Raw genomic sequence first — 12718 nt, forward strand, 5'->3', positions numbered from 1 at the left:
GTCTCACCACAGCCTTCCTCATCAGAGCCGTCCGCACAGTCTCTCTCTCCATCACAGAGAAGGTTTCTGGGATACAGCGGCTATTGTTGTCACCAGCGATGACTGCAGCTCTTGGTGGGCTTGAAGCAGTCCATTTCATCAGAACGGTCCTGGCACTGTGCCTTTCCATCACACATCTGCTGCTGGTCGATACACTTCTTCCCATGAGCACACTGGAACTGACCTGAGGTAGGAACCAATGAGCACACTGGACCTGACCTAACAAACCAATGAGTACACTGGAACTGACCTAAGGACATTGATATGAATGGATGGATTTGTGCTGAAACTGGCCACTTGTGATTAAACACATTACACCAGATAAAGAGGTGCGCTTCTGACCTGCTTTGCAGAGGGAGCTCACAGTCCTGCCTCATCTGATCCTCCTTACAGTCCACCTCTCCATCACAACATGGCTGTGCAGGACACACTCTCTACCATCCTTGCACAGTCTAGAACCCATACGGCACTTCAGGGGGGCAGTTTGGGATGTTGGAGCAGCGATCGTTGGACAGCCAATCTCATCTGAGCCATCATGGCAATGAGCGCGTCCATCACAAACCAGACTCCTCTTAATACATTTCCTCCTGTCCTTACACCGGAACTCACCTGGGAGACACACATAAGAGGGACCATGAAGAAAGGTTAAGAGGGTTAAAGGGGTTTTCTGGGTGGCAAAGCAGTATCAAATATCAGAACGCATTAATATATCTACTCGGTTTGGACATTTAGTAATGCAGGACTCCTCATCGAAACCATCAGGGCAGTCTCTCAATGTGTCACACAGCTGAGTTTGGGAGATGCACAAAGTTGAGCCCCGACACCTCACTGATGGACTGGTACAGACTGGCTGAGCAGGAAGAATATCTGGAGCGGTTGTAGTTGGAGCCAAATAAGCTGTAGTAAGTGGAACTGGAGATTCTGTAGGGAGAGAGTATTACCAAGATAACCGACAGGCCTTTTACACTCTACCCAGAACAAGTCTAATGAAGCGTTAGTTTCCCCAAAACAATTCAGCACAAAAGGGTTAGACTGTAGGTAACATGTATCAACTGCTAATATACTAGCTAGTAAACATTTTCCAACTGTCAAATCAAATTGTATTTGTCAGATACACATGGTTAGCAGATGTTTTAGCGAGTTTGTCGCGAAATGCTTGTGCTTCTAGTTCCGACCCTGCAGTAATATACAAGTAATCTAACAATTTCACAACAACTACCTTATACACACACAAGTGTAAAGGAATGAATAAGAAAGTTGGTTGAACAGGAAGTGGTTCGGGTGGTTGTTGTCCTTGATGATCTTTTTGGCCTTCCTGTGACATCGGGTGGTGTAGTTGTCCTGGAGGGCAGGTAGTTTTCCCCAGTGATGCGTTGTGCAGAGCTCACTACCCTCTGGAGAGCCTTACGGTTGTGGGCGGAGCAGTTGCCGTACCAGGCAACAGCCCGACAGGATGTTCTCGATTGTGCATCTGTAAAAGTTTGTGAGTGTGTTTGGTGACGAGCCAAATTTCTTCAGCCGCCTGAGGTTAGGGCTGCTGCGCCTTCACCATGCTGTCTGTGTGGGTGGACCATTTCAGTTGTCTGTGGTGTGTACGCCAAGGAACTTAACTTCCCACCTTCTCCACGACTGTCCCATCGATGTGGATAGGGGCTCCTCCGTCTGCTGTTTCCTGAAGTCCACGATCATCTCCTTTGTTTTGTTGACGTCAGGAAAATAACCTCACTCGACCACACTCCGAGGGCCTTCACCTCCTCCCTGTAGGCCGTCTCGTCATTGTTGGCAATCAAGCCTACCACTGTAGTGTCGTCTGCAAACTTGATGATTGAGTTGGAGGCGGGCATGGCCAACCAGTCATGGGTGAACAGGAGAGGGCTGAGAACGCATCCTTGTGGGGCCCCAGTGTGGAGGATCAGGGGGTGGAGATGTTACCTACCCTCACCACCTGGGGGCGGCCCGTCAGGAAATCCAGGACCCAGTTTCACAGGGCGGGGAGCTTAATGACGAGTTGGGGGTACTGTGATGTTAAATGCTGAGCTGTAGTCGATGAACAGCATTCTTACATAGGTATTCCTCTTGTCCAGATGGGTTAGGGCAGTGTGATTGCGTTGTCTGTGGACAACGTTGTCATTGTCCGTGCTTCTCCACCTGCATTGCTTGCTGTTTGGGGTTTTAGGCTGGGTTTCTGTACAGCACTTTGAGATATCAGCTGATGTACGAAGGGCTATATAAATACATTTGATTTGGACCTATTGGGCGGTAAGCAAATTGGAGTAGGTCTAGGGTGTCAGGTAGGGTGGAGGTGATATGGTCCTTGATTAGTCTCTCAAAGCACGGAAGTGAGTGTTACGAAGCGGATAGTCATTTAGCTCAGTTACCTTCGCTTTCTTGGGAACAGGAACAATGGTGGCCCTCTTGAAGCATGTGGGAACAGCAGACTGGGATAAGGATTGATTGAATATGTCCGTAAACACCCAGCCAGCTGGTCTGCGCATGCTCTGAGGACGCGGCTGGGGATGCAGTCTGGCATTGAAGTGCGACTACTTTGTCTCTATACTGACGCTTAGCTTGTTCGATTGCCTTGGAGGGAATAGCTACACTGTAGTCGGTCATGTTTCCAGTCACCTTGCCCTGATTAAAAGCAGTGGTTCGTGCTTTCAGTTTTGCAAATGCTGCCATCAATCCACGGTTTCTGGTTGGGGAATGTTTTAGACGCTGTGGGTACAACATCACCGATGCACTTGCTAATAAACTCGCTCACCGAATCAGCATATTCATCCATGTTAATGTCCGACGCTATGCCGAACATATCCCAGTCCGAGTAAAAGGAAGCAATCTTCAAGCGTTTAAACAGAACTGAGCACAGGCTTCCTGTTTAAGTTTCTGTCTATAGGCTGGGAGCAACAAAATGGAGTCGGTCAGATTTTCCGAAAGGAGGGCAGGGGAGGGCTTTGTATGCGTCGCAGAAGTTAGAATAGGTTTTGCCAGGTTTTGCCAGCCCGCGCAGTCAATATGTCAATGTACACTTAAAAATATCAACGCAACAAAGATTTTACTGAGCTCCCTCGACCCCCCCCACAAACAACCTCACTGCTCAGCTATGAAGAGCCATTGACATGTACTCCTGAGGAGTACATGTTGCACCCTCTACAACCAATGATTGTTTTGACCCTGGTGGTCATTATCAACTTTTGAACAATCTTGCCTTAAATGGCCATATACCCCCACACAGCACAGCCAGAATAGGACTGGCCACCCCTCAGTGCCTGGTTCCTATAGTTTCTTCCTAGGTTCCTGCCATTCTAGGTAGTTCATTGCCACCTTGCTTCTACGTCTGCATTGCTGTTGTTCGGGTTTTAGGCTCGTTTTCTGTATAGCACTTTATAGCACTCTGCTGGTGTACAGTCTTTATAAATTGATTTGATAAGGAAATCAGTCAATTGAAATACAATCATTAGGCCTTAATCTATGGATTTCACAACTGGGAATACAGATTTGCATCAGCTGGTCACAGGTACCTTAAAAAGGTAGAGACTTGGATCAGAAAACCAGTCAGTATCTGGTGTGACCGCCATTTTCCATTTTCATGTAGAGTTGATCAGGCTGTTGATGGCAGCCTGTGGAATATTGTCCCACTCATCTTCAATGGCTGTGAGAAGTTACTGGATATTGGCAGGAACTGGAAAATGCTGTCGTACACAGTCTTCCAAACATGCTCAACGGGTGATATGTCTGGTGAGTATGCAGGCCATACTTCAGCTTCCAGGAATTGTGTACAGATCCTTGAGACATGGCGCCATGCATTATCATGCTTAAACATGAGGTGATGGCGGCAGATGAATGGGCCTCAGGATCTCATGGCATCTCCGTGCATTCAAATTGCCATCGATAAAAGGCAATTGTGTTCATAGCTTATGTTTGCCCATACCATAAACCCACCATGGGGCATTCTTCACAATGTTGACATGAAACCTCTCGCCCACAAGATGCCTTATGCTATCCAACATCTGCTTGGTACAGTTGAAACCAGGATTAAATCCACGAAGCACACTTCGCCAGAGTGCCAGTGGCCATTGAAGGTGAGCATTTGCCCACTGAAGTCAGTTACAATTTCAAACTACAGTCAGGTCAAGACCATGGTGAGGATGACAAGCATGCAGAAGCGCTTCCCTGAGACAGTTTGAGCAGACTTTCTTCAGTTTTGTAAACCCACAGTTTTATCAGCTGTATTACGCTACTTTCCAATATGTGGATAGTATGTGTTACTACATTACACAAGGCAACATTTGAACCACATTACACTTCCGTTTGACCTCAGTTTGGTGATGTTAGTATAAAAGTTTAGTCAACATGACGACAAGACCAATTGCTTAAAACAGCAATAGATTTGATTTTGTCATAGGAGTGTGTGGGGGTGGGGAGGAGGTCACAGAACTTAGAATGCAGTTTGAATTTTCCTCAAATGGTGCAGATAATTCTGGGCGGTCCCCAAGTCACTGGCTACACATCAATACCACGATTTGAAAGTCAAAAATGGCCTCCACTCACGCCGCCAAACTTAGCCTAGTAAAACTGACTGTCCTACCGATCCTCGACTTCGGCGATGTCATCTACAAAACAGCTTCCAATACTCTACTCAGCAAATTGGATGTAGTCTATCACAGTGCCATCTGTTTTGTTACCAAAGCGCGTTATACCACCCACCACTGCGACCTGTATGCTCTAGTCGGCTGGCCCCGGTAACATATTCGTCGCCAGACCCACTGGCTCCAGGTCATCTATCAGTCTATGCTAGGTAAAGCTCTGCCTTCACAGCTCACGATAACACCCACCCGTAGCACGCGTTCCAGCAGATATATCTTACTGGTCATCCTTAAAGCCAACAGCTTCTTTGCCCGCCTTTCCTTGCAGTTCTCTGCTGCCAGTGACTGGAACTAATTGCAAAAATCTCTGAAGCTGAGTCTTACGTTTCCCTAACTAACTTTAAACATCAGCTATCTGAGCAGCTAACCGATCGCTGCAGCTGTACAGAGTCCATCTGTAAATAGCCCACCCGATCTACCTACCTCATCCCATATTGTTTTTATTTACTTTGCTGCACTTTTGCACACCAGTATCACTACTCACACACCATCTGCTCATATATCACTCCAGTGTTAATCTGCTAAATTGTAAGAATTTTGTTTTTTTATCACTCACTGCAGATATTCTATGGCAGGTCGTGATTCATTGACCTTAGTGGTTTATTCCTTTGTCCTTGATGCAGACCACCAAATCTAAATCTGCCATTCCAAAATATAAATGGAAGCCTTCTATAAATTCTCATCTAACCAACCATGTATAGGTTTATCCAAGTTTCCATGTGGCTTTAAAAATTCAAAATAAATTTCTAAATTGTTCCTCTTCCTGTTTGTGATCCCCTATCAAAACATCACAAAATAGTGGACATTTCCAAAGGTTATCCTCTAATAAGTGACATATAAATCCTCTCTAGGGTAGGGGGCAGCATTCGGATGAAAAGCATGCCCAAATTAAGAAGCCTGCTACTCGGGCCCAGAAGATATGATATGCATGTAACTGGTAGATTTGGATAGAGAAGTCTAGTTTCCAGAACTGTTCAAATATTGTCTCGGAGTATAACAGAACTGATTTGGCAGGCGAAAACCTGAGAAAAATCCATTCAGGAAGTATTGTGTTTTGGTTTTGTAGTTTTCTATTCAATGCCATTACAGTATCCAGCGACTTAGGACTCAATTTGCATTTCCTATGCCTTCCACTAGATGTCAGTGTTTAGAAATAGTTTCAGGCTTGTATTCTTATGAGGGAGTAAGACCAGTCTGAATGAGTGGAACCTTACGTGTCAGAGCTTTTTCATGCGCAATCCCGAGAGAGTGCATTTCTTGTGTACCTTTTATATTGACGACGTCATTGTCCGGTTGAAATATTATAGATCATTTGGGCTAAAAACAACCTGAGGATTGAATATAAACATTGTTTGACATGTTTCTATGAACTTTACGGATACATTTGGATTTTTTGTCTGCCTGTTTTGACTGCGTTTGAGCCTGTGGATTACTGAAGAAAATCTGAATAAAAGAGGTTTTGGATATAAAGAGACTATCGAACAAAAGGAACATTTGAGTAAATGAATGTCTTCTGAATGCCACCATATGAAGATCAAAGGTAAGGGATTAATTTTCTCTCCATTTCTGAGTTCTGTAACACTTCTGCTTGGCTGGTTACTATTTGTAATAATGTTTCAACTAGGCTATGTTCTGGGCTAGGTATGCTTTCGCCGAAAAGCATTTTATAAATCTGACAGTGGTTGGATTAACAAGAAGTTAATCTTTAAACAAATGTAAATATGTTTTGTTTTCTGAATTTTTACAACAAGCATAACCTAGAGCGGAAAACCCTACCGGTCAAAAGTGTTAGAACACCTACTCAAGCAAACGGTTCCTTATTTTTCCTATGTTGCAGAATAATAGCGAAGACAAAACTATGCAACATATGGAATCATGTAGCAACCAAAGTGTTAAAATCTAAATATATATTTCAAATAGCCATCCTTTGCTCTGACAGCTTTGCACACTTGGCATTCGCTCAACCAGCTTCACCTGGAATGCTTTTCCAAGTCTTGAGTTCCCACATATGGTGAGCACTTGTTGGATGCTTTCCCTTCACTCTGCGGTCCAACTCATCCCAAACCATCTCAATTTGGTTGAGGTCGGGGGATTGTGGAAGCCAGGTCATCTGATGTAGTACTCAATCACTCTCCGTATTGTTAAAATAGCCCTTAAACAGCCTGGAGTTGTGTTGGGTCATTGTCCTGTTAAAACAAAATGACAGTCCCACTAAGCCCAAACCAGATGGTATGGCGTATCGCTGCAGAATGCTGTGACCGTGTCACCAGCAAAGCAGCCCCACACCGTAACACCACCTCCTTCATGCTGTATGGTGGGAAAAACACATGCGGAGATCTGTTCTCGCAAAGACATAGCGGTTGGAACCAAAAATCTCCAATTTGGACTCGGACCAAAAGGACAAATTTCCACCGGTCTAATGTCCATTGCTTGTGTTTCTTGGCTCAAGCAAGTCTTTCTTATTAGTGTCCTTTAGTAGTGGTTTCTTTGCAGCAATTCGACCATGGTGGCTGGATTCGCAGTCTCCTCTGACCAGTTGATGTTGAGATGCGTCTTACTTGAACTACGTGAAGCATTTATTTGGGCTGCAATTTCTGAGGCTGGGAAATCTAATGAACTTATCCTTTGCATCAGGGGTAACTCTGGGTCGTCCATTCCTGTGGCGGTCCTCATTAGAGCCAGTTACATTATGGTGCTTGGTTTTTGCGACTGCACTTGAACTTCAAAAGTTGACATTTTCCAATTGACTGACCTTCATGTCTTAAAATGGACAGTCATTTCTCATTGCTATTTGAGCTGTTCTTACCAAATAGGGCTCTCTTCTGTATACCCTCGTTACATTGTCACAACGGATTGGCTCAAACACATTTCACAAATACTTTAAGGCGGCACACCTGCTAATTGAAAACGCATTCCAAGTCACTACCTCATGAAGCTGGTTGAGAGAATGCCAAGAGTGTGCAAAGCTGTCAAGGCAAAGGGTGGCTTTTTTGAAGAATTTCTAATTTATAAATATATTTAGATTTGAACACTTTGGTTACTACATGATTCCATATGTGCTAATTCATAGTTGATGTCTTCACAATTATTCTACAATGTAGAAAATGGTAAAAAGAAAAACCCTTGAATGAGGGTTTTTGGTGCGTGTGCAGTTTATAAGGTACTCGTTAAAAAATATACATGATTCTTGCAGATGTACAGTTTGTGTAGATTGTAAATGTACTATTAATAACCTTTTCTGCATATTAGTTAGGATATTTATCTATATGTGTAGTCAACAGGAGACAGCCATGGCATCATTTTATACTAATGTTTTAGGAATATAATTTAAACTTTCAACATTCATTTCGAATGGTATTGTACCTAATCAGTAAAAACTGCTGAATGAGTCCAAAAGCGTGCCGTGCCTAAATATTTTGATAAACCCCCCTGCCTATTCAGTGAGCCATCATTTAAGATTCATACAAAAAACATTCCAAGAACATTGATGTCTTGACTTTGTCTAAGGTAACGGTTAGCAAAATTAGGTAAATTGACAACGCACACTTTCTTTAAGTGCAATGTTAATATGCATTACATGGCATTGTAGATTGAGATGTCTTTTGACCTAATATTACACGCTTTCAGACAATGCGCTTATTGGCGATAAAGAAAATGCGCACTAAAATTTCAAAAAGATTACTTACGTTAACTGATTAACTCTGACAGCCCTACAAAAACATTCAATAACCTTTGTCACATTGTTGACCGTGTACTGCAAGTGGCAGTTCTGTCCGGTTCCCCATTTTTGGGACGTCATGCCATTTTACAAACACCGTCAGACACTTAGTCGATTTAGAAAACGTCCCGACTGACCAGTCAGAAATCAGATCACCTCCACAGTCCTGTTCATCTGATCCATCCTTACAGTCCACCTCTCCATCACAAACATGGCTGTGCAGGACACACTCTCTACCATCCTTGCACAGTCTAGAACCCATACGGCACTTCAGGGGGGCAGTTTGGGATGTTGGAGCAGCGATCGTTGGACAGCCAATCTCATCTGAGCCATCATGGCAATGAGCGCGTCCATCACAAACCAGACTCCTCTTAATACATTTCCTCCTGTCCTTACACCGGAACTCACCTGGGAGACACACATAAGAGGGACCATGAAGAAAGGTTAAGAGGGTTAAAGGGGTTTTCTGGGTGGCAAAGCAGTAGTATCAAATATCAGAACGCATTATATATCTACCTCGGTTTGGACATTTAGTAATGCAGGACTCCTCATCGAAACCATCAGGGCAGTCTCTCAATGTGTCACACAGCTGAGTTTGGGAGATGCACAAAGTTGAGCCCCGACACCTCACTGATGGACTGGTACAGACTGGCTGAGCAGGAGAATATCTGGAGCGGTTGTAGTTGGAGCCAAATAAGCTGTAGTAAGTGGAACTGGAGATTCTGTAGGGAGAGAGTATTACCAAGATAACCGACAGGCCTTTTACACTCTACCCAGAACAAGTCTAATGAAGCGTTAGTTTCCCCAAAACAATTCAGCACAAAAGGGTTAGACTGTAGGTAACATGTATCAACTGCTAATATACTAGCTAGTAAACATTTTCCAACTGTCAAATCAAATAGTATTTGTCAGATACACATGGTTGCAGATGTTTTAGCGATTTGTCGCGAAATGCTTGTGCTTCTAGTTCCGACCCTGCAGTAATATACAAGTAATCTAACAATTTACAACAACTACCTTATACACACACAAGTGTAAAGGAATGAATAAGAAAGTTGGTTGAACAGGAAGTGGTTCGGGTGGTTGTTGTCCTTGATGATCTTTTGGCCTTCCTGTGACATCGGGTGGTGTAGTTGTCCTGGAGGGCAGGTAGTTTTCCCCAGTGTGTGGTGACGAGCCAAATTTCTTCAGCGCCTGAGGTTAGGGCTGCTGCGCCTTCACCATGCTGTCTGTGTGGGTGGACCATTTCCGTGTCTGTGGTGTGTACGCCAAGGAACTTAACTTCCCACCTTCTCAATCAAATCCAATTATTTAAAATCAATCCAACTTATTAAAATCAAATCCAACTTTATTTAAAATCAAATCCAACTTTATTTAAAAACAAATCCAACTTTATTTAAAATCAATCCAACTTTATTTAAAATCAAATCCACTTTATTTAAAATCAAATCCAACTTTATTAAAATCAAATCCAACTTTATTTAAAATCAAATCCAACTTTATTTAAATCAATCCAACTTTATTTAAAATGCATTTAAGTTTGATTAGATTAGTCCTATTTTTTAATTATTTTTAAACTTAGATTGTGGTTGAGATAGAGACGTGAATCCAATAGCCTAGCGGTTTAAGGTGTTGGGTTAGGTAACTGAAAGGTTGCTGGTTTGAATCCCCGAGCGACTAGGTGAAAATCTGTTGTGCCCTTGCAAGGCACTTATCCCTATTGCCTCTGTAAGGCTCTCTGGATCTCCTTCAGAAGTGATTATTTGGTGCCTTGACACCCAAACACAATTCAATATCCCTTTTTGCATACAGTAAATCGCTCCTGTAGTCTTCTGGATAAGAAGGTCGCTAAAATGACTACTAACACGTCATATGAATAGGTGAGTGTATGATATTACACATTCCGTGGGTGAATGCAGACGAGCGGGTGTGCATGTGACTGACACACACACACCGCCTATGATTTTAGTTAATGCCATTTCCAAGATATTCCCCCCTGCAGCTATAGAAGGGGTGTGTGTAAGGCCCCGTCGGCTCTGTGACTGCATGTCTGCTTGGTTACAGGTGGGAGGACTGTTTGCGCTAAACCCCTTTACGGGATGGGAGAACATAGTTAGGAAAACACAGATTGCTCAATTCACACCTTGGTCTCCAGAACAGGCATGTTGTATCAGGTAAGGTGCATCATTTTTCTAGGTTTTTACATTAAAAAAAAAACAGAACAATGATGCTGCTGAGTTGTGCTACATTTTTTGTGGTTCCCTCCTCTGGCATCTCTAGCCGGCCCCAGCCACCTCCTCCAAATCCTTTTGTTCAAGAAACAAATAGACTGGCGTAATGTCTTTTGTTCACGTTTATGAAGACAGGTACGCTTTGTGTACTTAGCTTGCCATGTTTATTTGACAGAATTGAAGAGGCAGTGGATTAGAATAGGGGGTTTTGGTTGCTGATGGAGAAGGCCAGCTTGTACTCCAAGTCCATCAGTATCAAATCAATTTATTTATAAAGCCCTTCGTACATCAGCTGATATCTCAAAGTGCTGTACAGAACCCAGCCTCAAACGCCCACAAACAGCAAGCAATGCAGTGTAGAAGCACAGTGGCTAGGAAAAACTCCCTAGAAAGGCCAAAACCTAGGAAGAGAACCTAGAGAAGAAACCAGGCTATGAGGGGTGGCCAGTCCTCTTCTGGCTGTGCCGGGTGGAGTTTTTAACAGACATGGCCAAGATGTTCACATGTTCATAATGACCCGCATGGTCGAATAATAATAAGGCAGAACAGTTTGAAACTGGAGCAGCAGCTGGTCAGATGGACTGGGGACAGCAAGGAGTCATCATGTCAGGTAGTCCTGGGGCCATGTGGTCCTCGGTGAGAGAGAAAGAAAGAGAGAATTAGAGAGGCATATGTGGGGTGGCCAGTCCTTTTGGCTGTGCTGGGTGGAGATTATAACAGAACATGGCCAGATGTTAAATGTTATAAATGACCAGCATGTCCGAATAATAATAGGCAGAACAGTTGAAAAGTGGAGCAGTAGTGTTTACCAAAAAATAAACCATAGTGCTGATTCCCAAATGGCACACAATCCCTATATAGTGCACTACTTTAGACCAGGGCTCTGGCACACTAATCCCTATGTTGGCATTTGACACAACAAAAAAAAAGTTTGATACGTCGCACAGACAGGAATAAAGAAAGAATTCTCCGGGAAGATGACTGATGTGCGTTTCATGATTACTACTTATGGTGCGAGTCCAGGTACATTAATTCACCCGACCTAGAATCAAATGCGACCATATACCATCAAGAGAATTCTCTTCGGTTTAGTCACAGTGTATATATTCCCCTTCGAGCAGATACGATGACCCTCAATTAACTACACTGGACTTCGTGCAAACTGGAAACCACATATCCTGAGGCCGTATTTCTAGTAGCTAGCTAGTCTAAAAAAGCAGGTTGAGGAAAATGCTACCAAAGTTCACACATTGCCTGTAGTACTCGCTCTTCAAAAACTCTCGGCCACTATTACTCTCCTTTCTGGAATGCCTGCAAGGCCCTCCCCCGCCCTTCCTTTCGGGAAAGTCAGATCAAAACTCCATTCTGATTTTCCCTTCCTATAGGCAGAAACTCAAACAGGAAGTACAAGTGGTCTTGCAGGTCATATCAACCCTGGTCTGACTAATCGGAATCCTATCTTCAAGATTGTTTTGATATAGCGGACTGGGATATGTTCCGGGTTGCCTCAGAATAACCTTGATATTATACTGACCGAGTTCATCAGGAAGTGTATAGGGTATGTTCCCACTCACTATTAAAACCTACCGTAGTCCATAACTTTGGATAGATTGGCCGCAGTTGCACCAAAACTGAATGTGCGAACCACCGCATAAGGTGACTGGAGTCATGACTGTCCTGGAAGTATCCAAATAGGTCAGATCAGCTTGGAAATAAATATTCAGCCAGACCTTTTTCAGTCGCAGAGGGTAACTGGTGGGGGGGGGGGGGGGGGGGGGGGGGGGGGGGGGGGGGGGGGGGGGGGGGGGTGGACAGCAAACACCCCATTAATCAAGTACAAACCTTTTCAGCCATCTTCCTCTCCAAATTCCACACAGGAATATGCCTTGTTACAGGACATTCGCCCCCCGAAACTAACACTTTCTAAAGCAGAATACTGTCAAAATATTTTTTACAGAATGTGGGGAATGGTCAGAGGCGATCTAAAGAAGGTCATGTGACCAGATTCAGGAAACTAGGCGTCTAGTCGGCAAGTCACGACTTCACAGGAGAGATATTTGAACAAATCTCTTTGGGAAGTAATTGCA

At 43.7% G+C, this 12718-nt stretch overlaps 1 protein-coding gene across 1 annotated transcript in view; it reads right to left on the reverse strand.

The window, feature by feature from the left end:
• Positions 1–510: 510 nt before the first annotated feature.
• Positions 511–12718, reverse strand: part of LOC109877115 (low-density lipoprotein receptor-related protein) — a 75729-nt gene continuing 63521 nt past the window's right edge. The window contains exon 26 of the mRNA XM_031817171.1: positions 511–648. Within this exon, the coding sequence (XP_031673031.1) occupies positions 511–648 (138 nt within the window). The remainder of the gene's footprint in view (positions 649–12718) is intronic.

This window comes from Oncorhynchus kisutch, unplaced genomic scaffold, assembly GCF_002021735.2.
Source record: "Oncorhynchus kisutch isolate 150728-3 unplaced genomic scaffold, Okis_V2 scaffold952, whole genome shotgun sequence".
Taxonomy (NCBI): domain Eukaryota; kingdom Metazoa; phylum Chordata; class Actinopteri; order Salmoniformes; family Salmonidae; genus Oncorhynchus; species Oncorhynchus kisutch.